Source organism: Dermacentor variabilis, chromosome 1, assembly GCF_050947875.1.
Source record: "Dermacentor variabilis isolate Ectoservices chromosome 1, ASM5094787v1, whole genome shotgun sequence".
NCBI lineage: Eukaryota > Metazoa > Arthropoda > Arachnida > Ixodida > Ixodidae > Dermacentor > Dermacentor variabilis.
In genome coordinates, this window is record NC_134568.1 from 87,184,919 (window position 1) to 87,207,668 (window position 22,750).

Sequence of the window (22,750 nt, forward strand, 5' to 3'; positions counted from 1 at the left end):
TACAGGTGTCCTAGCTGTTGGCCTTGGCTTTCACGGAATTACACAGTGATAAAACAAATTATACCTAAATATCCTCATTGCAACAAATGCAAGTCATCAAAAGCACATTTCTTTTAATAAAGCACACCTATCTATGCCTACTTTCCTAGGATATGGAACATCTGCTTCGTTGGTCTTTCACCAGGCAAAGTGCAGTTTACTATTGCACTATCTCCAGGATCAGCCCGCTTCAGTCTATGCACAGAACCTGAATACAGTGCCATAGCAAAGGGAGGGCCAATCCCAGAGACAGTATAATGTGTGGTGTCTTGCTGTATTCAGTGGCAGGCAGGTAATCACTTTATTGAGCAAAACACTTTGCAGAATATAGCCAGTAGCAAGGCAATTCTTTAACCACTTTACGAAAGCCTGACTTTTAGGATTCCAACAGGTGGGTTGAATCTGTATTTTTTTTCTTTCTAAAGAGGCATACCAAATATCTCGCACCAGCACTAAATATCCTAATGAAAACCATTCAGCTAAGGCTACAGCAACACAGTTGGGCACTAAGTGCCACTATGGTACAGTGTAACAAACATGCACATCACCACACAGCATGGTACATTGCATCACACAATTCAGTATTTATGCAGTATATGCCAGCATAAATACACACCAGCAGCATCTCCAGTCAACTCATCAATGCTGCCTTACGACACTCCATGAAACATACATTGTTCATGTTACCAGTGGCATTGCTACAGTACTCTTGACTAGGCTCTAGGCTTTTCATTTATACTCCTTGTGCCATTAAATGAAGTACACCACATAGCAGCTATGACAGCACTGCTTGGAAGAGCAACTGGGTGCTGCAGCACATTCCAGTTCAACTTGCAAATGTCATCACATCAGTTTTAGTCCGAGGTGTAAATGGAAAACGTGTAGCATTACACAGTTTGCCCAAAAAGCTTCACTAGGAAAACGCGTATGGTCACGTCACATTCAAGAGCAAGTGCCTGATTCACGACGGCGGCATGTACTGTACTCACCGGTGCAAATGTAGGGGAGTCTTATTGAGCACCGTGTAATACTGTCGGACAAACTCCCGCCCTATGTGAAGAGCGGTCGGAGTTTCCATGACCATGACTCAGTAGCCAAAAGAAGGCTTTGGAGATGGAAGCAATGTCTACAATCAAAGGGAGAGAAAAAAAAAAAGAAGACATGACAGTGAACTTCTGACGTTAATTGCGCTGCTATGTCAGTGCACAAAATCCATGCAGAACGCATCATAGCCACTTAGGTTTATCACGGACGCAATAATGCACGCATGCAACACAGTGATACCGGCAGTTCTGCACCCTAAATTACGAGCGACCTTGTACGCAGAGCCTCGAAAACTATTTTCTTTTAAAAAGATTGAAGGGGGACGCCCTCCAGCGACAACGCGCTCATGACGTGCTCGCCTCGGCTCACAGCAGCGCCCTTTGTATTGCGTTGCAGGCACTCCCCGCACACCTGTGCACATTTGTGCGAGTCAATCGTCAAGTACGCAGCAACGCGATACAGGTTGTTCGGTAACAGAACATAAACCTTTCTGTATAGCTCCAATAATATTCCGCAAAGCAAGCAGCGGCAGCGTCACGACTCTCCGACGTGGGAAATCACCACCGATATCGCCAGAAAACTTTGAACCCACTAGTATGTACACACTTGCAGATACGCAAAACCAAATTTTATCTAAAACTTGTTGATGAGCTAGTTACCTACCGACGAGCAACATCGACAGGTTTAGATAAATGAAAGTTAAAATTACCGCACGTAATCGTTCAAACTTCGATGAGTCGTCGGAGTCCGCAGCACATGTCCGACACGTTTTCGAGCAAGGTGTGCAGACGATCCCTAAGCAGTTCATTATGTAGTCGAGGCGGTCATTTAGCCCATTACTATGGTAGTGGGAGCACGTGTGATCGATGAAGTATGAGCATCTCGGAAGTAATTTCCCAACCACTATTTAAAAAAAAAAACTGCGCCGTTCTTTGTGACGATCCCGGGCGTGCTTTATAAACGCATTCCCTTTTAGTCAAAATGAGAGAAACTTTGAATACGCATAGAACAGCAATTGCGTGAATGAAAAACGTTTTAAACGAAATGTAAGAGTAGAGTTTTCCATAAGAAATCATAGACCATGCAACACAGGTCCCTTGACGTTAGGCTTAACTTATATCGGATCCATCTACATTAGCTGCATCTGCTTTAAATTTACAATTCGCAAAAAAAAGATACAAAGCATTAACACACGCATACTTAATAATGACAAAATACAACAGAGCGGCGATAACTTCAACGCTAACTACGTCCAACATACAGCCGTAACACCTAGAGGTACTCACGCCGGTCACAGTTTTGCAGATAAATCAAAGAACCCCGTACTTGGGAGTGTCGTTGCACCTATCGCCGTCAAGTGGCGCTTCTGCAGCTGTTGCTGCAAGAAAAGCTCTTAAGTCGCTAACGCATAACGTTTTACTCGAACTATCAACACGAAAAGCAATCGGAGTAAAAATAAATTATATCCAACCACTATTTGTCCACAAACTAACTACTATCCACACAGCTAAATGCACCAAAAAAGTTTTACTCTAAAGTTTACAAACCGTTATTTTCGTCATTCCAGATTCTTGCACGTTTGCTCTTTTCTGCAAATCTTGCGCACACCACACAGAACTGAGACCACATGCGAACTCTGCGAGTGTACTTTAGTTCGGAAATGAAGGTACGTCACAACAGCGGAGCATCTTCACAACGTTCTTTAATGCTCCATTTGCTTCGTGCTACAGCTGTTTTTTTAAAGAAAAAAATAATTAAAATAAATACAGCTCTATTTCAACTTCAGAGGAACCCGAACCCTGGGCCAAAATGCTGGTGCGGGAGGACACCGTGTGGAAGAACGCCGAATTGGCCGAAGAAGGGTCTCGGAAATGCTGGATCCGGTGGTCGCCGCGGCAGCTGGGGCACATAGGGCGGAGAAAACCTAGGGGGGCGTGCTGCAAGAGAAAGACGGAGAGGTCGTTAGAGAAACTGAACAAAATTGTCTGCGCGATAAAACCACCACACTAGGACAGTCTTTGATGGTTTTCTTTTTCGCGCGGACATTAAGGTTCACAGATATGCACCAACTAGAACACAAAGCTGTTCTTTGGAACAAAATTGATCACATCTGTACAACGAGCTATAGTTCCATGTGTAATGTCCCTTGAATAGTGGCAACGGTACAGTGCAATAGCAGGCAGTAGTCTCGGTGCGATAGTGACCTTCAGTAAGTGCACACTGCTGCGCACCCTGGTGCCTGCAGGTGGCGTGCAAACGATGTTACACAGGTGGAATCTATCATCGGGCATAAACTTGCATAGGGTGACGTGCCCCTCGAATTTATTCCAATGTGACAATTTCGTCCCCCTTTGGCTGCTGTATGCACAAGGGGGCTGCTGGACCTTCTCCCCCCACCCCCACCCCCTTTTTTTCTGGCTTGCTTGTTTACAAGAAAAAAAAAAAGGCTGTGGGGGGAAAAAGGTTTACTTTCATTTCAATAAATTTATTCTGTTTTAAGGGAACCAGGCATTCTGCATCCTGAACACAGAACCTGTCGACTCATGGTCTCCACACAGTTCCCATGCTTAAAGGTTTCCTACAGAAAGATTACATTGCATCCAACTTAAGCATCAAATTATAGATAACACAAGTCGGAACACCAAAGCTATCCTAGGATTGGACCTAAAGAAAGCTTTTGACAGTGTTACCCACGAAACAATACTAAGAATAAATGAGCTAGGCCTAGGCCAGTGAGTATAAAGTTATATACGAGACTTCCTTACTAACAGAAAGGCACACATTAAGATAGGAGACCTTAACTCCGAAGAACGACAAATCGGAAGCGCAGGTATGCCCCAAGGTTAGGTAATATCACCGATGCTGTTTAACCTGGCTCTTATCGGATTACCAGCAAAGCTACCGGAAATAGATGGCCTCAATCATACCATCTACGCTGACGATATCACCCTCTGGGTGAGCGATGGCAACTATGGACAGGTTGAAAACACATTACAACGTGCAACAGAAGCAGTTGAACAATACCTAGCAGGAACCGGACTGGCATGTTCAGCAGAGAAATCTGAGCTCCTCATTTATGTGTCATCGTGACGTGGCCGAAAACCACGCAACTACGGGGAACGAAACAATCCGCAAATTCACCTAACTACGGCAGATGGTACACCCATACCCAAGCTTGACAAGATCAGAGTCGTGGGCCTCATCATTGAAAGTAATGGCTACAATGGAGAGACCATATGCAAATTAGACAATATAACATCTCAAATCATGCAGCTACTTAAACAAATAGTCAAAAAACATAGTGGAATGAAAGAACGCAATCTGCTTAAGCTAGTCCAAGCATTTAAAATAAGCAGAATAGCATGCGTGGCATCGTACCTACGATGGTACTCGCTAGAAAAATACAAATTAGGCTGCTTAATCAGAAAAATCTACAAGCAAGCGGGATGAGCTAATCGACGCATAACGAATAGCACAATACGAACGCCTGTCCAAAACTAAAACAGGTAGGCAAATATTGGATCGCCTAAGTATAAGGTACCATACACAACATGGCATCAAAGTAGGTATGCCCCGACATATTAGAGAAATGATAACCATCCCTCCAACACCCAAGAATATGCATCTTACCCACCATCAGGGTAGACGGGAAAGCAGAGCACGCAATATACAGAAGAAATTCGGTAACAGCAAGGTCACCACATTTGTAGACGCAGCTAGATAGAGACAAAAGAGCGCCTACACAGCAGTGGTGATAAATTATGAGGAAAAATGCACGACGAGCGCTACAGTCAACAGGGTACACACAGAAATCGCAGAGGAAATAGCTATTGCGCAGAAATGCAGAGATCGCGACTCTAGAGCCACCCTGGAGCATATCCTATGGGAATGTACGGCTGTAATACAGGATAACGGTGATGCAGCTTTAAACAGCGACAGCCTCCGCGCGCGTTGGGAGTCTGCGTTGCTCAGCTCGGACCTGCAGCACCAACTCTGGGCCGTCCAGTGAGCCGAGGGAGCCGGCCAAGGGTTGTCGGCCAAGGGCCGACAACCCTTGGCTGAAACCTAGGCAGGGCCCAGGCCTACCCCACCAAATCCCAGGGCACTGAATAAAGTTATTTGAATGAATGAAAAAGATTACAAGAGGGAACTTAAGCACTGAAATTGTTCAGGTATCATGGGAATGATGGTTAGCACAGAGGAATGAAAGAGTGATCGGATACTCCATCCTAAATTGTGAAAACACCACAGTTTTGCTGCATGTTCACAGTAAAAATGCAACAGAATGTCAAGCAGGTCACGGCCCTGGTATTTACACTGGTGGTAATGTGTAGAACTAGAGGATATATATACACAAACTTAACTGTCAAAGAAATGAATGGCTTGTTATAAGCAGTAGAGGCAATCTAGATAATAAAAATTAGCTGCACTAACAAGTAATTTCTATGGCAACCCTTTTTCTGCAGTATAATTGAAAGCTTATTAACAAAGTGTCTATCCGTAGCGGTCTCTTTTGAATGCACATGAAAAGGTTTCAAAAAAGATTTTTTTTTAATATGCAATTACATTTTGTGATATTGTGTACAAATGTTGGCAATTCTGATATCAATAAATAGTGATTACATGCTACAAAAAGTTAGAAATTGGAAGAACAAATGTGGACTAAAGCAAGAAAAGTATTCTTTGTTAAGTTATGTGATTGCAGCTTGAGCAATTGTCTTCAAGATGTAACAGGTTCCTGCAATAAGTTATATGTAAGGTCCTTCGTTTTCAGGTTTTATTTTTTTAGTAATTCGGGGGGCTACAACCAGGTGGCAGTTTTAAAGAGAAAAACCATGGAGAAGTTGGAGTTTTTGTTATCTTGCAGCTCATAGTTCAAAGTAAGGGATTTTTGTGGCAACTTTCACAAACAATAACAGGCAACCTTTTTGGACAAAAACATTCGATTTAAAGGGCGAGATCATTCAGAAGACATGTAATGAAAACAAGTGTTGCTCGCAAATCATGTGACAAACTCATCTATACAAATCCTCAGTGGCATGCAGGCACTAGTACTAATATTTTTAAATAAAACAGCACGAAGAAACACAATGACGAGAGTCGGGTTCGGCGATCCCTTCTTTACCTTGTTCTTTGAATTTCTTTCACCAAGGAAAAAAGCACAAAAAGCAGTGCATACGGGCATAGGCGTCGACTAAGGGGGGGCTCCGGGGCCCGAGCGCCCTCCGGAGTTTTCCCGAGGCCGGCTGAGCCCCCACCAGGCGATGCCGAAGCCGCCTCCCCCCCCCCCAACACACACACACACACGCACCTAAAGTGCCATTACTAGAGCTTTGTCACCTACATCATTTAAGGTTCCTTTTGACTTTCCTTAGCCTTTTCAATTGAAATTTTACTGCAGCTTACTGTATCATTATTGGCGTGAATGTGCATGGCCCTTTTAATTCATACTTTCTCTTCATTTCTACAAATCCTGACAATAGGAGGACACGCACATTAGAAGCGCTAGCGGCGGCTGCCTCATCCATATTTTCTCACTTCAACAGTGTTTTACTTTTTCAGTGCAAACACCATGCACATACACAATATATGTAAATATACACACAGGACAAAGTTTATTATATTTTTTGAAGGACATGGAGGTAGCCAATGAAAATTATTTCTAAAGGTATGGATAGCCTATGCCTAGAGAATGAATATGTTGCTGCAGGTCCACCACACTTCAAATTGCTTTGCGTGCTTTTTTGACCATGAAAAAAAAAAACTATAGACTTCAGGGACCCCTTTGGCATAGTCTTTTATCAATTGCATGTTAAATACACGTGAATGTTGTGTGTCTCAGTATTGCTTCTCTTTCCAGTAAGCAATGCTAACGACTCATGAAAAAACACTTCTAATAATTTACAACATTTATTAGGGATGGAAACATCGTCGCTTGCATGCAAAGGTCATAAATATATGCCCTGTGTTCCGATTAACTATCACGCAACAAGAGTTCAAAAAAGAGCAATGCGTTACTCGAAGAAAACTTAGTGCATATTGTTTACAGTGCAGTGGAGTAGCTGCCAGTAATTTTTTGTTACTGAGATTTAATTCGGTAGTTGTAATTAATTATCTAACTCGACACATACTATCCTAATTATCAATGTGTCAGTGAGACATTTGAAGGCACAGCCAAGGGACATCTAAGTGTGGTATTTTCAGTGACATACTAATTGCGTGCTAATTTTTTTCCGACTGATTATAAAAAAAAAAACGAAATATGGAGAATACCACATGACTGCGCTCCCACCTGGATCATAAAGCAGCACCCTTGAACAGGCTCCCTCTGCGTTAGCCAGAACGAAATACATAAAGGAAATAAAGAAAAACATCGTGATTGAGCTAGTGCCTTATTTGCCGCACCCCGGCCGAGGTAACACGTCGCGTTTGGTGTTAGTTGGAAACAAGCTGCGATAGCTGTTCTCTTAGCATAGATAAAGTGCAGGGATGTTTTTTTTTGCCACAAAACCTATCACCACAAAAGAGAACTGACAACGTTAGTGCAAAGGTTTAAAGGTACGTTTTATTTCATCCCAGTCACCATGTCTTTCTCTAATGAGCAGAAGGTAAACATGATCCTTGCCTTGGGATCTGCAAATGGCAACACGAGGAAAACCGCGAATATATATCAGTCATGTAAGTGTGGTAGTAGACCAAACGCATTGACTATCATCAGAAATTATGAAAGCCTGAGACAAACCGGCAGGTTCAAGAAGCGGCGGAGGACTCCATTTTTGAGTCCTTGCCTATATACAGATGTTCTAGCATTTATGGCCGCAAAGCCTCATGCTAGTGGGCGGGACGAGGCCACCCAGGTACCAATTTCCAAGTCATCAGTTTGGAGGATTCCAAACAATGGCCTTTCACCCATACCACCTTAACCAGCACCACTGCTTGGAAGACAGGGACCTGTAGAATTGCCTAGATTTCTCGAATTGCATCCTTACAAAAGCCGATGAGTTACCAGACTTTTTCAGCAACATCATATGCACAGATGAAGCCAATTTTTACAGAAACGCCTAAGTGAATTTGCATAACGCACACTATTGGAGGGACTCCAATCTACACTGGGTAAAGCGCAATCGGCACCAGTAACAGTGGTCGCTCAATGTGTGGTTCGGAATTTACGCCGGTGCTATAACCGGTCCCATCTTCTTCGATCACACACTGACTGGACAGCGTTACATGAACAAAATCCTTGAAGGAGCGGTGGATGAGTTTCTTAGCGAAGTCCCACTGTCACATATTCCACGTCTGTGGTATCAGCAAGATAGGGTACCCATACACAGCAGCAGCTGAGCACAAAACTGGCTCTATGCAACTTTTCATGCGCAACAGATTGGAAGGCACGGTCCTGTAAATTGTCCGGCTAGGTCCCCTGACCTCTCTCCACTCGATTTCTTTCTTTAGGGTTATGTGGAAGATTGCGCTTACATTAGTGCGACTGACGTCAGGTTAGTTCAAGGCAAGGATAACGGATGTCTGCCATAGAATTCCGGCGTCGGTCATCAAGAAAGCCACTGAAGATGTCATAAAACGGACACAGTACTGCATAGTTGCAAAAGGAGACTTATTCGAACACGTCCTCTAGGCTGCTGTTCAACGGAGCTTATGAATTCATAGATAATAAGGGTGCACTGAAATTTTACGGGGTTTTTTTTTTTTGTGCAGACATTCTGAATGCCAATTTGTCTCATTTAGAAGTGGTATATTTACTTTCTTGAACACATTGGCTTTGCCTTTTCTTTACATGCTGGTCCCTGCCCAGTCTGTTTGTTTCGCTTTTATTTTTTGACACGAACCTGTTTTTGCAGCACGTACATACTTTCATGAAAAATAAAATGCTCCCTTTAATTTGACTTTGATCCGAAGCAAGTTCCTAGTGCAAAATATACCTTGGTGCGCACTCTTTCTATGCGGTGTGAGCAAAGCCCGGATTTTGAGACATTCTCTGCCTATTACATTGCTTTTCACATTTCGTGCGTGGACAGAGCAGCGCTTCGGCCGCGTTATTAAGGAGCTCTTGTTAGCAATGTGATCAGTTGGCCTTGAGAGATGGTTAATAAGTGTGACATAGAAATGAGAGGAAGGAATAGCTGCGAAGCCACAAAACCTGCTGTTGGTGCTCCTTTTGTACCATTATCAAAGTGATGCGCTGCCTCTTTGGGTTTGTGACAGGCAACGCAGTTGCTTTGAATCAGCTTATTTGTGGGCGCTGCTTTATGATGCGGGTGGGAGCGCACTCACATGGTATTTTTCATACTTTGTGAGGTTTTTTGCCAGTCGGAAAAATTTGTGCAGAATTAGTACATTGCTGAAAACACCGCAGTCAGATGTCATTTTGGGGTGCCTACAAATGCATCATTGACACTTTGAAAATTAGGACAGTACTTTTCGAGTTAGACACTTAATTGAAATTACTGAATTAAATCTCAATAACGAAAGAATTGCACGCAGCTACTACACTGTACTGGAAACAATGTGCACTAGGTTTTCTTAGAGTAACACAACTGCTCTTTTTTTAAGTCTTGGTGCATTATAGTTGGGGCACCCTGTATAATTCACTCAGTAACCGAAATGAGACTAAGCCGAATTCACTCGAAATCAGAATAACAGAAGTCATGCGCACGAGTGCTTATACTCGGACTCTGAGGAAAAGAAAAGAGAGAGAGAGAGAGGCTGCAGTTTCGCCGGACAGGCGAAGCAGTATTATTGATATCCAAGTATGTGACAATTAAATGAAGGAAGATTACAAACCCCCCCCCCCCCCAAGGAAAATGAGAACTACGCTTATGCATACGGGCATGTTTCACAAGAGGTCATCCTTGTCCTTTCGTCCTATTTTACAGGTTCCTGCCATGTGTTAATGCAACAAAATTAATGAAATACCAATTAGCTGAATCAGCCACCATACTTTGAACATAATTGGGTGAATGTCTTTTCAATGTCACACCTACCGTTCACAATGCTCAGCAATGTCAGTGCTGCGTTCTGTTCCATGTGCATTGCCACTGCTTACATGCATGCCACAGGTGGGAAATGCGATGCAATGCACTGTTGTCGTATTCATGAAAATACAGCTACTAAAGATCAACAACCTTTTGTTCACTCTAACCCAGTAGGCACCGAATATATTACACAGGCCGGCTTTTGCTCAAGTGTTAAGCAAAAAGGAGGCACACTCCTTTACGGCCATATTAAAAGATCAATTATAAAGCATACAAGAACAGGTTGCGAGGTTTGTGAATGGAAATTATGATTTCACTATAGAAAGATAGCAGACTACCGATGGATTGGGCTGGAAACAACTCTCCTCTTGTCAATGGCTGCAAAGGCACAAGTTTCTCTTCAGCATTTACAATGAGCAAATTGGAATAGATAAAAATAGGTACATTAAGCAACCATTTGTCAGCAAGACGTGACCATATTAAAAAATTATGGAGTATAAAGGTCGCCTTGATCTAATCAGATTCTCATTCTTTCTTAATACTACAAGTGCTTGGAATGAGCTCCTGGCACAGTTATTTTTGATGCCTTGCTTTACTAGTGCAATAAGTCTGTTAATACACTCATATTTTACTATATATTTATCCCGATTCCATAGTGTAGATGTTCTTACTTTTCTTTTGTTGCCTGTTCCTATCTGCAGAGATGTTTTCATATTTTGTCATAGCCTCCGAGATTGCACACGCTGGCAGGTTTTGCTCTGGCTGACCCATTCAACACGCTTCGCAGCAAAAAATGTAATGCGGCACGCGTGCCTGGTCACCCCTGGATGGCACTATTAGCTGAGGGCTCCAGCTTGCCCACGTGGAGGCATCCATAGAAAGTAGACCACACAAGTTCACGATTTGCACATTGACTCCCTTAAAAAAAAAGAAAATGTCGCGGAAGAATTGCATAGGATATATCCCAGGCAATTTTGCAGCTCTAAACAATTTGAAGTCTCAACCATTTAGTTCTCTAGTGCCTTTATTTTTCCCAGTACTTTCCTATGTTCTTAGTCACTGATTTTGTTGTACTTATGTTTCATAATTTATTTTTATGAACAAATCATGTGTGGGTTCACATACCATATGTTCTTTCTCAACTTGTAGCTTATCATAGATGGCAGTTTAATTGTTGTTGCCTTACCTTGTTTCTTTCTTTCCTTCTTCCTTTTTTTTGCACCTTGCATTAAGGAGATTTAGCCAATGATATGGCAAATGCCACATTCTATGCCATCTATGTATTGCAATGAACATAATGTGACATTTTTACTGGTATTTTACCGTGCATACATTTTCCTGATTTTTAGTTTTCATTTCAATTGTACTTTTTGCATTGACTGTTGTTAGGGTTGGCATCTGAGACCACATGGCGAAAGAAATTTCAACCGACCTCTCACCCTGCGTCGTCGAAATGAGGCGTGACTTCGCCTGCTATTGTGGCCGTCCTGATCCACGTGTAGAAAGAACTTTCTCTCACCGGACCTTTTACCAGGCCTCGTCGAAATGAAGCGTGACTTTCTGATTCGCCATGACCGTTTCGAGTGTGCCTGCCTGCCGGAAGCCCCGCAGTGTACAGCCTCTTTTATGTGTGTGTGTGTGTGTGCGAGTTTAGAGAGGCCCTTTCCTCGAATTGGATCTAGAAGAGAACTTCCACGAACCCGCAAAGTGCAGAAGAGGCGGACAGGCGTCTACAATTCCGGGAGGTGGGACGACTTCTTCCTTCAGCAGGCTCAGTATAACCAGAGGAGGAGGGGCCCTCTTTCTGTGCCGGTCACGTCACATCGATGGAAGCAAGATCTCGCCCACGATTGTAGAGAACCTATTTAAGGGGCTCTGAAATGTACTTTTGATCACTTCATGCTCTTCTCATTTTCTTTCAACTACCTTTGAATAAACTGTGCAAGTTTCGCACTAGAAAATCGTCTCGCCCTTGCTCGGTCGCCATGGTCTACCAGATGCCTGTAGCCCGCCGACAACGCCACGCTACCCAATAAGTAACATTGGTCGAGCTTCGATAGGCAGGCGCTGCTACTTCTCGGCAGCAGTACGATACGCTACCCTGGAGTACGCAACAAACTGACTGGCAGCGATTGGGATACGGAACCCTGGAGACCCCAACTTGGACGACAACTATGAGATCGTAGCCTCTTCATCCTGGCGACAACGTTCGGAAGGAAGGTGTCTGGATTCATGACTGCATATGGTGAGTGCACGGCTTTTCTTCACTGAGATATCACTTGGCTATACGTATTTTTTGGAAAGCACATTGCAGTGATTTTTTCTTTAACCGTTGACGGAAGTTTGAGTACGTCAAGGTTGTATAGAGTGAAGATTTAGCAGCACTAAGGGCAGCCATGAACTTGAAGGCACTTAAGAAGCCGGAATTGTTGAGCTTGGCCAAAGAGTTGGGCCTCCAAATTGCCGAATCAAAGAGAAAGCCGGAGATAATTGAGGCGATCGAAGCGACCGCGGCAAACGACGATGAACTGACGGAATGCCTAGAGAGCATTGCAGATGAAGAGCGTAAGCGCCTAGAGAAAGAGAAAAAAGAAGAGCGTAAGCGCCTAGAGGAAAAAGAGGAGCGCGAGCGGGCAGCACGTGACGCCAAAGAAGAGCACGACCTCGAAATGATGTGCCTAGAGGTTGAGCTCTTGAAAGCTCAAAATTCTGAAAGACCTAGCCCAGCGGCACGTGAAAGCGAGCGCAGAATGACAGACTTGATGGCACCCTACGCAGTAGGAGGGGACATAGGTCTTTTTCTGGTACAGTTTGAGCGCACGTGCGAGAAGGCAAAATTGGCGAGAAACACGTGGCCACAACGCTTGCTTACATTGCTGCCACGTGAGGTAGCTGATATCATTGCCCGCATGGGGAAACAAGAAGCAGAGGACTTCGATGAAGTCAAAGAGAACCTGCTTAAAAAGTATGGATTGTCAGCGGAAGCATTTAGGCGAAAATTCAGGGAAGTCGAGAAGACCAAAAGTGAGTCATACTCAGATTTTGCATACACCTTGGAGGTAAACCTGAAGGAATGGCTCTGAGAAGAGGGTGCACTCGGTGATGCCGAAAAGACAATGCAGTGCATTGCTTTAGAACAGTTCTACCGCTGGCTGCCAATAAACAAAGTATTGGGTTCAGGATAGACCAGGCGTAGACACTGTTACGAGAGCGGCCAATCTCACTGAGGAGTACGTAACTCGCCGTGCGGACGAAGGCAACGAAGCTCCTAAAAACAAGATGAATAAATACAGACCCGACAAGCCAAAGTGATGGTCAAAGTCGAGTCAGTATAAAACAATGGAAAAGTCAGATTCGGTAAAAACTAGTGACGAGGAAAGCGAGGGAGAAAAGGAGTCACGCGAACAGAGGGCAGAAAGGCAAAAAAAAAAAAGGCTTTCGAGGCCAAGAAACCAATAGTTTGCTACAACTGCCAGCAAACGGGGCATATCTCCGTGGGATGCAAAAATCCCAAACTAGTGTTGATGTCACTAACTAGTAACGGGGAAAATCTGAACTTGCTAGAACCATACATTCGAGACCTCGTGGTAAACGGCAAACCGTGTAGAGTGCTTCACAAATCGGCAGCCACAATGGATGTGGTGCATCCGTCGTACGTAGAGGAAGGCCAGTTCACGGGAGAATGTGTTTCGATAAGGCAAGCCGTGGAGGCCTCTAGTGTTTGTCTCCCTGTAGCCAAAATTCGTATCGAAGACTCTTTCGGAGTACTGGACACTGAAGCCGCCGTCTCGGCACATCTCCCGCCGCAGTATCCGTATTTGTTTTCTAACAAATCAGAGGATTTGCTACGACGCAAGGGAATCGGGTTTAGTGAGGGAACAGTGCAAGCCCTAACTCGTTCCAAGGCAAGGGAGCTCGCGGCCAAGGCAGTGTACGAATGTCCAGTGGTGGAGGAAACAGGTTTGACAGATGATTCGTCAACCAGTACCGAACAGGACAGCCCTATAGGGGATGAGGCGGCAAGTACGCCAGCTAATGAAAAGGTCAGGAAAGCAGCGGAGCCTGAATTGTCTCGCAAGGCAGAATGCAGCAAGTTATTGAACATAAGCCCTGCCACAATGATCACAGAGCAGGAAACGCGTAAGGCACAAAACAATGCTGAGTATTACTATGACAGGACAGCTCGCACGCGATGCTTTGAAGTTTGGGAAAAGGTAATGATCCTGAAACCCTCGTTGAATAACCAACCTGAGGAGATGCCTGTCAACTTTCCAGAGTTAACAGCAGTGACGGAGGCAAAAGACATTCACGAGACCATTTACAAGTTAGTAGAACAGGCGGAGTTGAATCCCAATCAAAGGGCCGAACTGAGGGAAATCGTGTTTGAATTTAAAGACGTATCTTCAGACACACCGGGCAGGACCACTGCGATCATTCATGATATCGAGTTAACTTCATCGGACCCAGTTCGTTCGAAAGCTTATCGCATTTTGCCTCGTCGACATGAAGTCATGACCGCTGAAATAAACAAGATGTTAGAGCTAGGTGTAGTCGAGCCAGGAGAGAGTGATTATACCTCGCCTCTTAGTTGAGGTCCAAGGAAAGGAGCCGCGACCATGTATCAACTACCGCAGGCTCAATTTAATCACGAAGGACCAGACTTATCCAATACCGCATATCGAGGAAAGGCTTGAGAAAGTGAGCAGTCCTAATTTCATTTCTACACTTGATTTGGTCAGAGGGTATTGGCAGGTCCCGTTGACTGAGAGGGCAAGCAGGCTCGCGGCATTTATTTCCCCGATGGGAACCTTTCGTCCGAAAGTCCTGAGCTTTGGATTGAAGAATGCGCCATATTGCTTCTCTAGCCTTATGGACCAGGTGCTACGAGGAATGGAGGACTTTGCACTTCCGTATCTCGATGACATAGCAATTTTTTCTTCATCATGGGCCGACCATATGCAACACATGCGAACCGTGCTGTGTTGTCTACGAGAGGCCAACTTAACTGTTAAGGCTCCGAAATGCCAATTAGGGTGCGCGGAGGTAGCTTATCTAGGTCATGTAATATGGCAAGGCCATCGTCGGCCTTCCGAGGTTAAACTGACCGCAACAGACAACTTCCCGCAACCACGCACCAAGCGGGACATCAGATCATTCCTTGGCTTGGCAGGTTATTACCAAAAATATATCCCGCGGTATTCCGAGATTGCGAGTCCTTTAACGGATGCTCTCAGAAAAACAGAACCACAAACGGTAAAGTGGGATGACGCAAAAGAAAAGGCTTTTAGTATGCTGAAGAAAGCATTAACGAGTCAAACAAACACCCTATACTGTAAGCCAGTATAGAAAGGTTTCAGTTCATGAGAAAGCATACAGTGCATCCGAAAAAGAATGCGCCTGCGTAGTACGGGCGGTGCAGAAGCTAGCTTGCTATATCGCTGGTTCAAGGTTCACCATAGAGACTGACCAGTGTCCCCTTATATGGCTGCAGTCCATGTCTACGAAAAACGGTCGTCTTTTGCACTGGAGCTTGGCTCTTCAACAGCACAGCTTCGATATTCGCTACAAGAAGGGTAAGCTTAACGGCAATGCCGATGGCTTGAGTCGTTGCCCCTAGAGTAATGAAAGCCTCATGCTCATCCGGGTTTCCATGGCATTTTTACGATCGTTCATACGTTTTTCTGAATTCATACGTTTTCCCAAGTGAAGCCGATTGTTAGCTGATTTTAATAACCACGTCTTAACGCTTTCAAGAAATGGCTGTTTTTAGTGTTCAGGGGGGGGGGACCCGCGTAGGGAATGGGAAAGGTGTAGCGGGTTTCCTTTTTTTGTAAAAGTTGGGTGTGTCTTGGGGGAGGGTGGTCTTGTGCTCGCTGCTTTGTGGTTGTGGGTCCAGCACTGTTCTGGGGTGATTGCTTGCCCACGCAGGAGACAAAAAGTTGCGAGACCTGCTTGCAAGGCCAATTTCACCGGACCGGACCAGGAAGAAAAGTCACAAGAGCGCCACGAGGACTGATGACCACTTCCAGGAATCTACCTGCAACGAACTAAGGGTTCGTCACATCTAAGGGGAATTCTGCTACCGAAACGCCGATCCCTTGTACAGCGGCTGCTGGCCCCTACACGTCGGGATCTTCCTCCCCCGCCGGAGATGCTGTTAGGGTTGGCGTCTGAGACCACGTGGCAAAAGGAATTTCAACCGACCTCTCACCCTGTCTCGTCGAAATGAGGCGTGCTTCGCCTGCTATTGTGGGCGTCCTGATCCACGTGCCAGAGAGAACTTTCTCTCACCGGACCTTTTACCAGGCCTCACCGAAATGAAGCGTGACTTTCTAATTCGCCATGACCGTTTCGAGTGTGCCTGTCTGCCGGAAGTCCCGCAGTGTACAACCTCTTTTGTGTGCGTGCGTGCGTGCGTGCGTGCGTGCGTGCGTGCGTGCGTGCGTGCGTGCGTGCGTGCGTGCGTGCGTGCGTGCGTGCGTGCGTGCGTGCGTGCGTGCGTGCGTGCGTGCGTGTGTGTGTGTGTGTGTGTGTGTGTGTGTGTGTGTGTGTGCGAGTTTGGAGAGGCCCTTTCCTCGAATTGGACCTAGAAGAGAACTTCCACGAACCCGCAAAGCGCAGAAGAGGCGGACAGGCGTCTACGATTCCGGGAGGCGGGACGACTTCTTCCTTCAGCAGGCTCGGTATAACCAGAGGAGGAGGGGCCCTCTTTCCGTGCCGGTCATGTGACATCGACAGAAGCAAGATCCTGCCCACGATTGTAGAGAGCCTATTTAAGGGGCTGCGAAATGTACTTTTGATCACTTCATGCTCTTCTCATTTTCTTTCAACTACCTTTGAATAAACCGTGCAAGTTTCGCACTAGAAAATTGTCTCGCCCTTGCTCGGTCGCCATGGTCTACCGGATGCCTGCAGCCCGCCGACAACGCCACGCTACCCAATAAGTAACGTCGGTCGAGCTTCGATATGCAGGCGCCGCTACTTCTTGGCAGCAGTACGATATGCTACCCTGGAGTACGCAACACTGTGTTGACCTTGCCAGACTATTAGTAGTGCAAATCACACTTTTGTTACGTTGACGCTTCTTTTTATAGGCTTGATTTAAGTTGATGTAACTGTAGTTTTCCCCTTACCCCATGCCTTCTTGAAGGTCTTCAAGGTATTCATAAATAAATATACTGTCTTAAAATAAATAAAATAACCACCCCTTTTCGTCCATGAAGATGGTCAAACAGCAAAGCTGTTTTAGCTACACCAAGTGTTACGCCATGGAAGTCAAACTTCGCAAACAGTCTATATTGTAAATCTTTTGTTTCACCATTCTTTCACCTCATTTTCGCTTTTGCGTACTTTGCATGGTGAGCGTGCTTTAGGAGCACTGCCGTTTAAACTCGGTATCTCTGGTGCGCAGCTCGGGGTCGGCCCTACGATGACGAGCCCGTTCACGAGCTAATCTCGCTGATGCTCGCAGTAGGCAGCTTCTTCCTCAGGAGTTCGCACTGCTCATGGTCTTCCCATAGTTGTAGCTGGGATGGAATGTGTGGAATCACTAATCCAAAACTCTGTATATTGGGCGCAAAGGGTCACCACTGGAGATGTGGGCTCTGCAATCATTTTGATGATTGGTTGGATTGGTTTGATGATGGACGTGGCTGCCAGCACTTCTAAGTGGTGCAAGAAGTGCCGACATCCACATGCTCCTAGTATCGCGTTTCAATAGCTGGGCACTGTTCATTGGCCGCAAACCGCCAGCATAACATTTGTTTTTTTCACGGCAGGGTGGAATCAATCGTCGATAAATTCGATGCCAATCTGGCTTGATCACCGAAAATGTACCATGTGACAACCGTATATTAGGGTCATTCCACGCCAAATCAACCAGCGTTTTTTCGACCATCACAGATATAGCTGAAAAAATTTCCACATGTTTGTTAGAGTTCAAAACTCATCCTCCATGTTTATTTTCCCTTGCAAAAATTTTGTAGAATTTTGAGGACAATTTATTTTTCCGGCCAAGCTGAGCTAGACGGCATCCATCAACATTTTTTCTCAAAGACACACTGTATAATCCACTCCTTCATATTGCGTTTGTGGCAACCCAAAGATGCGATGTGACTGCAAAAATTGCGAACTTTATAAAAATTTGAATATTTCTATTGGTTCTGGCCATAGCAAAAGCGTGTAAAATTGCAAAGTTTGAGTTTTTTTCTCGGAACGTAGAAAAACCTCGAAGTCACACATAAAATATATACCGGTAGACCCGTTAACATAATACAGCTGAAAAATATTTTAAGTATCGAAGGTTTAGCCGTTCGCACGGAAAAAAAATTTAAAGTTGCATTTTTTTTTGCAAAAAGCTCCATATTCAAGGTAAAATAAGGTGCCTTGGTGGTGGGCCTAAAAATATATGCATTACATCATTAGATAGCCCTACGTGTCTACTATGCATGTGGGAAGTTATGAAAAGGTATTATTTTTTAAACGCAAGAAAAAATTTTTTGAATTTTCGTGTCAGCAACGGCCTTTTTCCGACGCGAGTCAAGATAGGTAGAGTACTGATTCCGGTGCTCCGCGGCCCAGGCTTGCTGGCCTGGGATCCAGACGACAAAGCTAGCATCGTCTGCAACGCAGACGAAAGGCAGACGGTGTGATCATCTGTATTTCATTGCGAAGAGACGCACGCTTCAGTGCAATGCGGCTTGTGCTTGGTGTGTGCCAGGTAAAGCATCCTCCAATTGCACATGGAACTTCACGACTGCTTAATTTGCCCAGAGAATCCTGCAAATTGGCAAGGTATGTTTCATACATTCATAAATTGAGATATTTACAAATATAAGTATATATTAAACGCAGAAAGAGCACTCGCATCATTCACGCAACACATTATAAATAAAATCTAGCCCTCAAATCGGTGAATTTATTTTCTATTTTCAGATGAACACCTTTTGCCCTGCTCACTGGGACGCAAAGACTATCATAAGACGACACAAGCGAAAAATACCTTCCTGATTAGAACTGACAGCCTAGAGGAATGTGAACTTAGTCTTCTGGTATTGCATGCGAAAAGCGACAAGGACAGTTTAGAAACAGTATGCGCACACCATTATTACGTCTATATTAAGAAGTTCAGGACACTATGTGCGTCAAAGATGTGCTCGGACCCTTTCTCCAACCATGGGTCAAACCATCGGAGTACGTGGGTCATATCTCTGGGCCTCGCTACAGCAGTGTCTCTCTTGGGGCTGGTTCCTGGTGAAAGACTCTGTCCACAATGTAAAGTCAGGTGTTTCCAAATGCGGGCGCAGTTAGACGCAGCCAATAAGAGCTTGGCAGATTGCGAAACAATATGCGAGTCTACATTTGAAGGGAATGCATCCACCTCAACAAACTGTGCTGAACCACGAGATGGGACTGGAAGGACCTCGAGCAGAAAACGGAAGCGCCATGGGGAAGAAGCGGCTGTCGCAGGTGGCACCTTGCCCAATGATGATAGTAAGGATGCTCAAGTGCAAAGCATAGCCTATGAAAGGGCATCAACCACCGCACTTGCGGAAGACTATAAAAAGCTTCTTGAAGACGTGAGAGATCGATTCGTACGAGAAAGAAAACGGTCGAAAAAAATTTCTCTTCTGACATCGGCACCTCGTTCATGGTCCCGAAAAAAAGTTGCTGAGTACTTTGGTGCATCGGAAGGTCAAGTTCGCATTGCTATGAAAATTAGGCAACAGGGAGGAATATTGGGCTCTCCTACATCAAAGTTAAGTAGACCGCTAGACGACAGAACAATAAGAAGCATAATGAAGTTCTATGAGGCTGAACATACATCCGTCTGTCTTCCAGGCAAGAAAGACGTCGTCCGAGGAAAGCAAAAAAGATTGCTGCTAATGAATCTTAAGGAAGCGCACGAGGAATGGAAGAAAAGTAACACAGAGCTGAAGTGCGGCTTTTCTAAGTTCGCCTACCTGAGGCCACGCCACTGTTTACTTGCCGGTGCTCCGGGAACACACTCCGTTTGTGTTTGCATTTACCACCAAAATGTAAAATTGATGCTGCAGTCCTTGGGCATTTTACAAACAATCGATTCGCTCCTTCAGATGACTGTGTGTGAGATAACGAATGAATGCTGTATGACCGGTATGTGCAGCAATTGCCCAGGAGATTCATCGCTCAAATCGCTGATATTGAGCTCTCCTGCATTGAACCGGGATTTGGCAGCAAGTATTTCTGTCCGTCAGTGGGCTAGTGGAGTGCGGTGCCGATTGGAAACAATGTTGTTTACCCATAATTACTTCGTAGACCGGCTCCTTGAGATGATAAGCGACTTAAAATAGCATCACTTTGTCAGCAAGCACCAATCTCGGCACCTACGCAATTTGAAGAACGCTCTCATGCCTGCAGAAGCCATAGTTATAATGGATTTCTCTGAAAACTACAGCTTTCTCATTCAGAGCGCCCCACAGTCAATATACTGGGACAACTCTCAAGCAACAGTACACCCAATTGTAGTCTACTCCCGCTCGACGAACTCTTCTGATGAACCAGCTGTGCAATCGTACGTAGTGATATCCGGCTGCCTCGACCATACGACTGCCGCTGTTTCGACATTTCAGCAGGTGCTGATGGAACAACTTAAAGTAGACATGCCGCTGGTAGAACATGTGCACTACTTTTCGGATGGGGCTGCTTCCCAGTATAAGAACAGAAAGAATTTTGCAAACCTAGGCTACCACAAGGAAGATTTTAGTTTGGATGCTACATGGCATTCTTTTGCTACATCACACGGAAAAAGTGCCTGTGATGGGGTGGGTGGCACCCTGAAACGGTTGGCTGCCAAGGCAAGCCTGCAAAGGCCTTTCTCAAGGCAGATTTTGACACCGTTTGAGCTGTACAAGTGGGCACGTGAAAGCCTTTTACATATAAAACCAATTTGGGTGCCGGAGAGTGCAATATCTAAGCGGGAGGTCGAATTGTCGTCCAGGTTTGCGAATGCTATGCGCATTAACGGAACCAGGTCTTTACATTATTTTCAGCCGACGTCACTTTCTCAACTAAACGTTGCATTCACGTCTTCGTCGAAGACAAGAAGTGTTAAAGCTGTTCGACAGCCGGCACCTGCTCGGCTATAAAAGTGATACGGGCTATGTTCAGGCTAATGTATTCAAACGCGGTTGACATAAAATTTTCGTAGCCATGGAAAAAAAAGTCAGGGATACGGTGTTGGAAATCACCTGTCTTGGTTTGCATACAATAAAAAAACCACAAGCCCCTTCCTGAATAGTTCCTTGGGCTCACTTTGTTGCCAATATGTCTTTGCAAGACGGCTACGCTTCATATATGTACGCTGTTTAGGTGATCCACATACAGATAATTAAAAAAATCGTTTCTTGCGTTTAAAAAATAATACCTTTTTATAACTTCCCACATGCATAGTACACACGTAGGGCTATCTAATGATGTAATGCATATATTTTTAGGCCGACCACCAAGGCACCTTATTTTACCTTGAATATGGAGCTTTTTGCAAAAAAATGGAACTTTAAAATCTTTTTCCATGTGAACGGCTAAACCTTCGATACTTTAAATATTTTTCAGCTGTATTATGTTAACGGGTCTACCGGTATATATTTTATGTGTGACTTCGAGGTTTTTCTACGTTCCGAGAAAAAAACTCAAACTTTGCAATTTTACACGCTTTTGCTATGGCCAGAACCAATAGAAATATTCAAATTTTTATAAAGTTTGCAATTTTTGCAGTCGCATCGCATCTTTGGGTTGCCACAAACGCAATATGAAGGAGTGGATTATACAGTGTGTCTTTGAGAAAAAATGTTGATGGATGCCGTCTAACTCAGCTTGGCCGGAAAAACAAATTGTCCTCAAAATTCTACAAAATTTTTGCAAGGGAAAATAAACATGGAGGATGAGATTTGAACTCTAACAAACATGTGGAAATTTTTTCAGCTATATCTGTGATGGTCGAAAAAACGCTGGTTGATTTGGCGTGGAATGACCCTATAAGATTTACATATAAGATAGCATTCTCACAGAGGGAAAGGGATCGCTCCAACCCCTTTCTTCCTGTTGAGCTCTTCTCCTCTCCCGCTAGGTCACATGGCCCCTCTTTATCGAAGTCCGACAATGACGGCACAGGGTCCGCATAAACAGCTTCAATGTAAAATAACCATGCCATAAGCAGGCACCCGAATGAGATGAGACACGCCAATCTTGTGTTTTGTGTAATGTACATTTCAATCATACTGTTCATAAATATGAGAATGCCTGCTTGGGTAGCAACTATATCAGACTAATAAACGAGTAAATATTTGCATATTTCACATTTTGCATACAATTTCTCTCTCCATCCAGTTTTGACATCTTGACACGCAGCAAAACACATAGATTTTCTTTAATCCACAATGGAAACCTATCTTAAAGCTTGCTGCACCTTAGCTGAAGCATTCACTGTGTATTTGCACTTTCAGTGACACTCCACCCTGAATATCTGCCTCTGAATTGGCATACTTAGCCCAGTGAGTTAGGTCTGTCTGTTCGCTAACAAAGCCAACACCTGATACGTAGCTCAAAGGGTCGATGAAAGAGGTTAGTTGGTGGCTGTTCATACTTTCTACCCGCCTAATGACAAGGTCTTGTAGAGATATACCGTTTCTACATATTCA

General features: G+C 44.5%; 2 protein-coding genes across 4 annotated transcripts in view; both read right to left on the reverse strand.

Annotated features, from left to right (window-relative positions):
• Positions 1–2,471, reverse strand: part of rin (ras GTPase-activating protein-binding protein 2) — a 100,829-nt gene extending 98,358 nt beyond the window's left edge. Inside the window, exons 1-2 of one of the 3 annotated variants that reach the window (XM_075690970.1) lie at positions 2,370–2,471; positions 1,029–1,165 (exon numbers count right to left, since the gene is read on the reverse strand). In XM_075690970.1, the coding sequence (XP_075547085.1) occupies positions 1,029–1,123 (95 nt within the window). In that variant the 5' untranslated portion in view covers positions 1,124–1,165; positions 2,370–2,471. Of the gene's footprint in view, positions 1–1,028; positions 1,166–1,792; positions 1,812–2,283; positions 2,303–2,369 lie in introns of those variants that run through there. The other 2 variants (XM_075690978.1, XM_075690983.1) reach the window with 2 other exon arrangements.
• A 296-nt stretch (positions 2,472–2,767) lies between these two features.
• LOC142580162 (F-box only protein 7-like) overlaps positions 2,768–22,750 on the reverse strand; it is a 69,976-nt gene continuing 49,993 nt past the window's right edge. Inside the window, exon 11 of the mRNA XM_075691026.1 lies at positions 2,768–3,020. Within this exon, the coding sequence (XP_075547141.1) occupies positions 2,866–3,020 (155 nt within the window). The 3' untranslated portion in view covers positions 2,768–2,865. The remainder of the gene's footprint in view (positions 3,021–22,750) is intronic.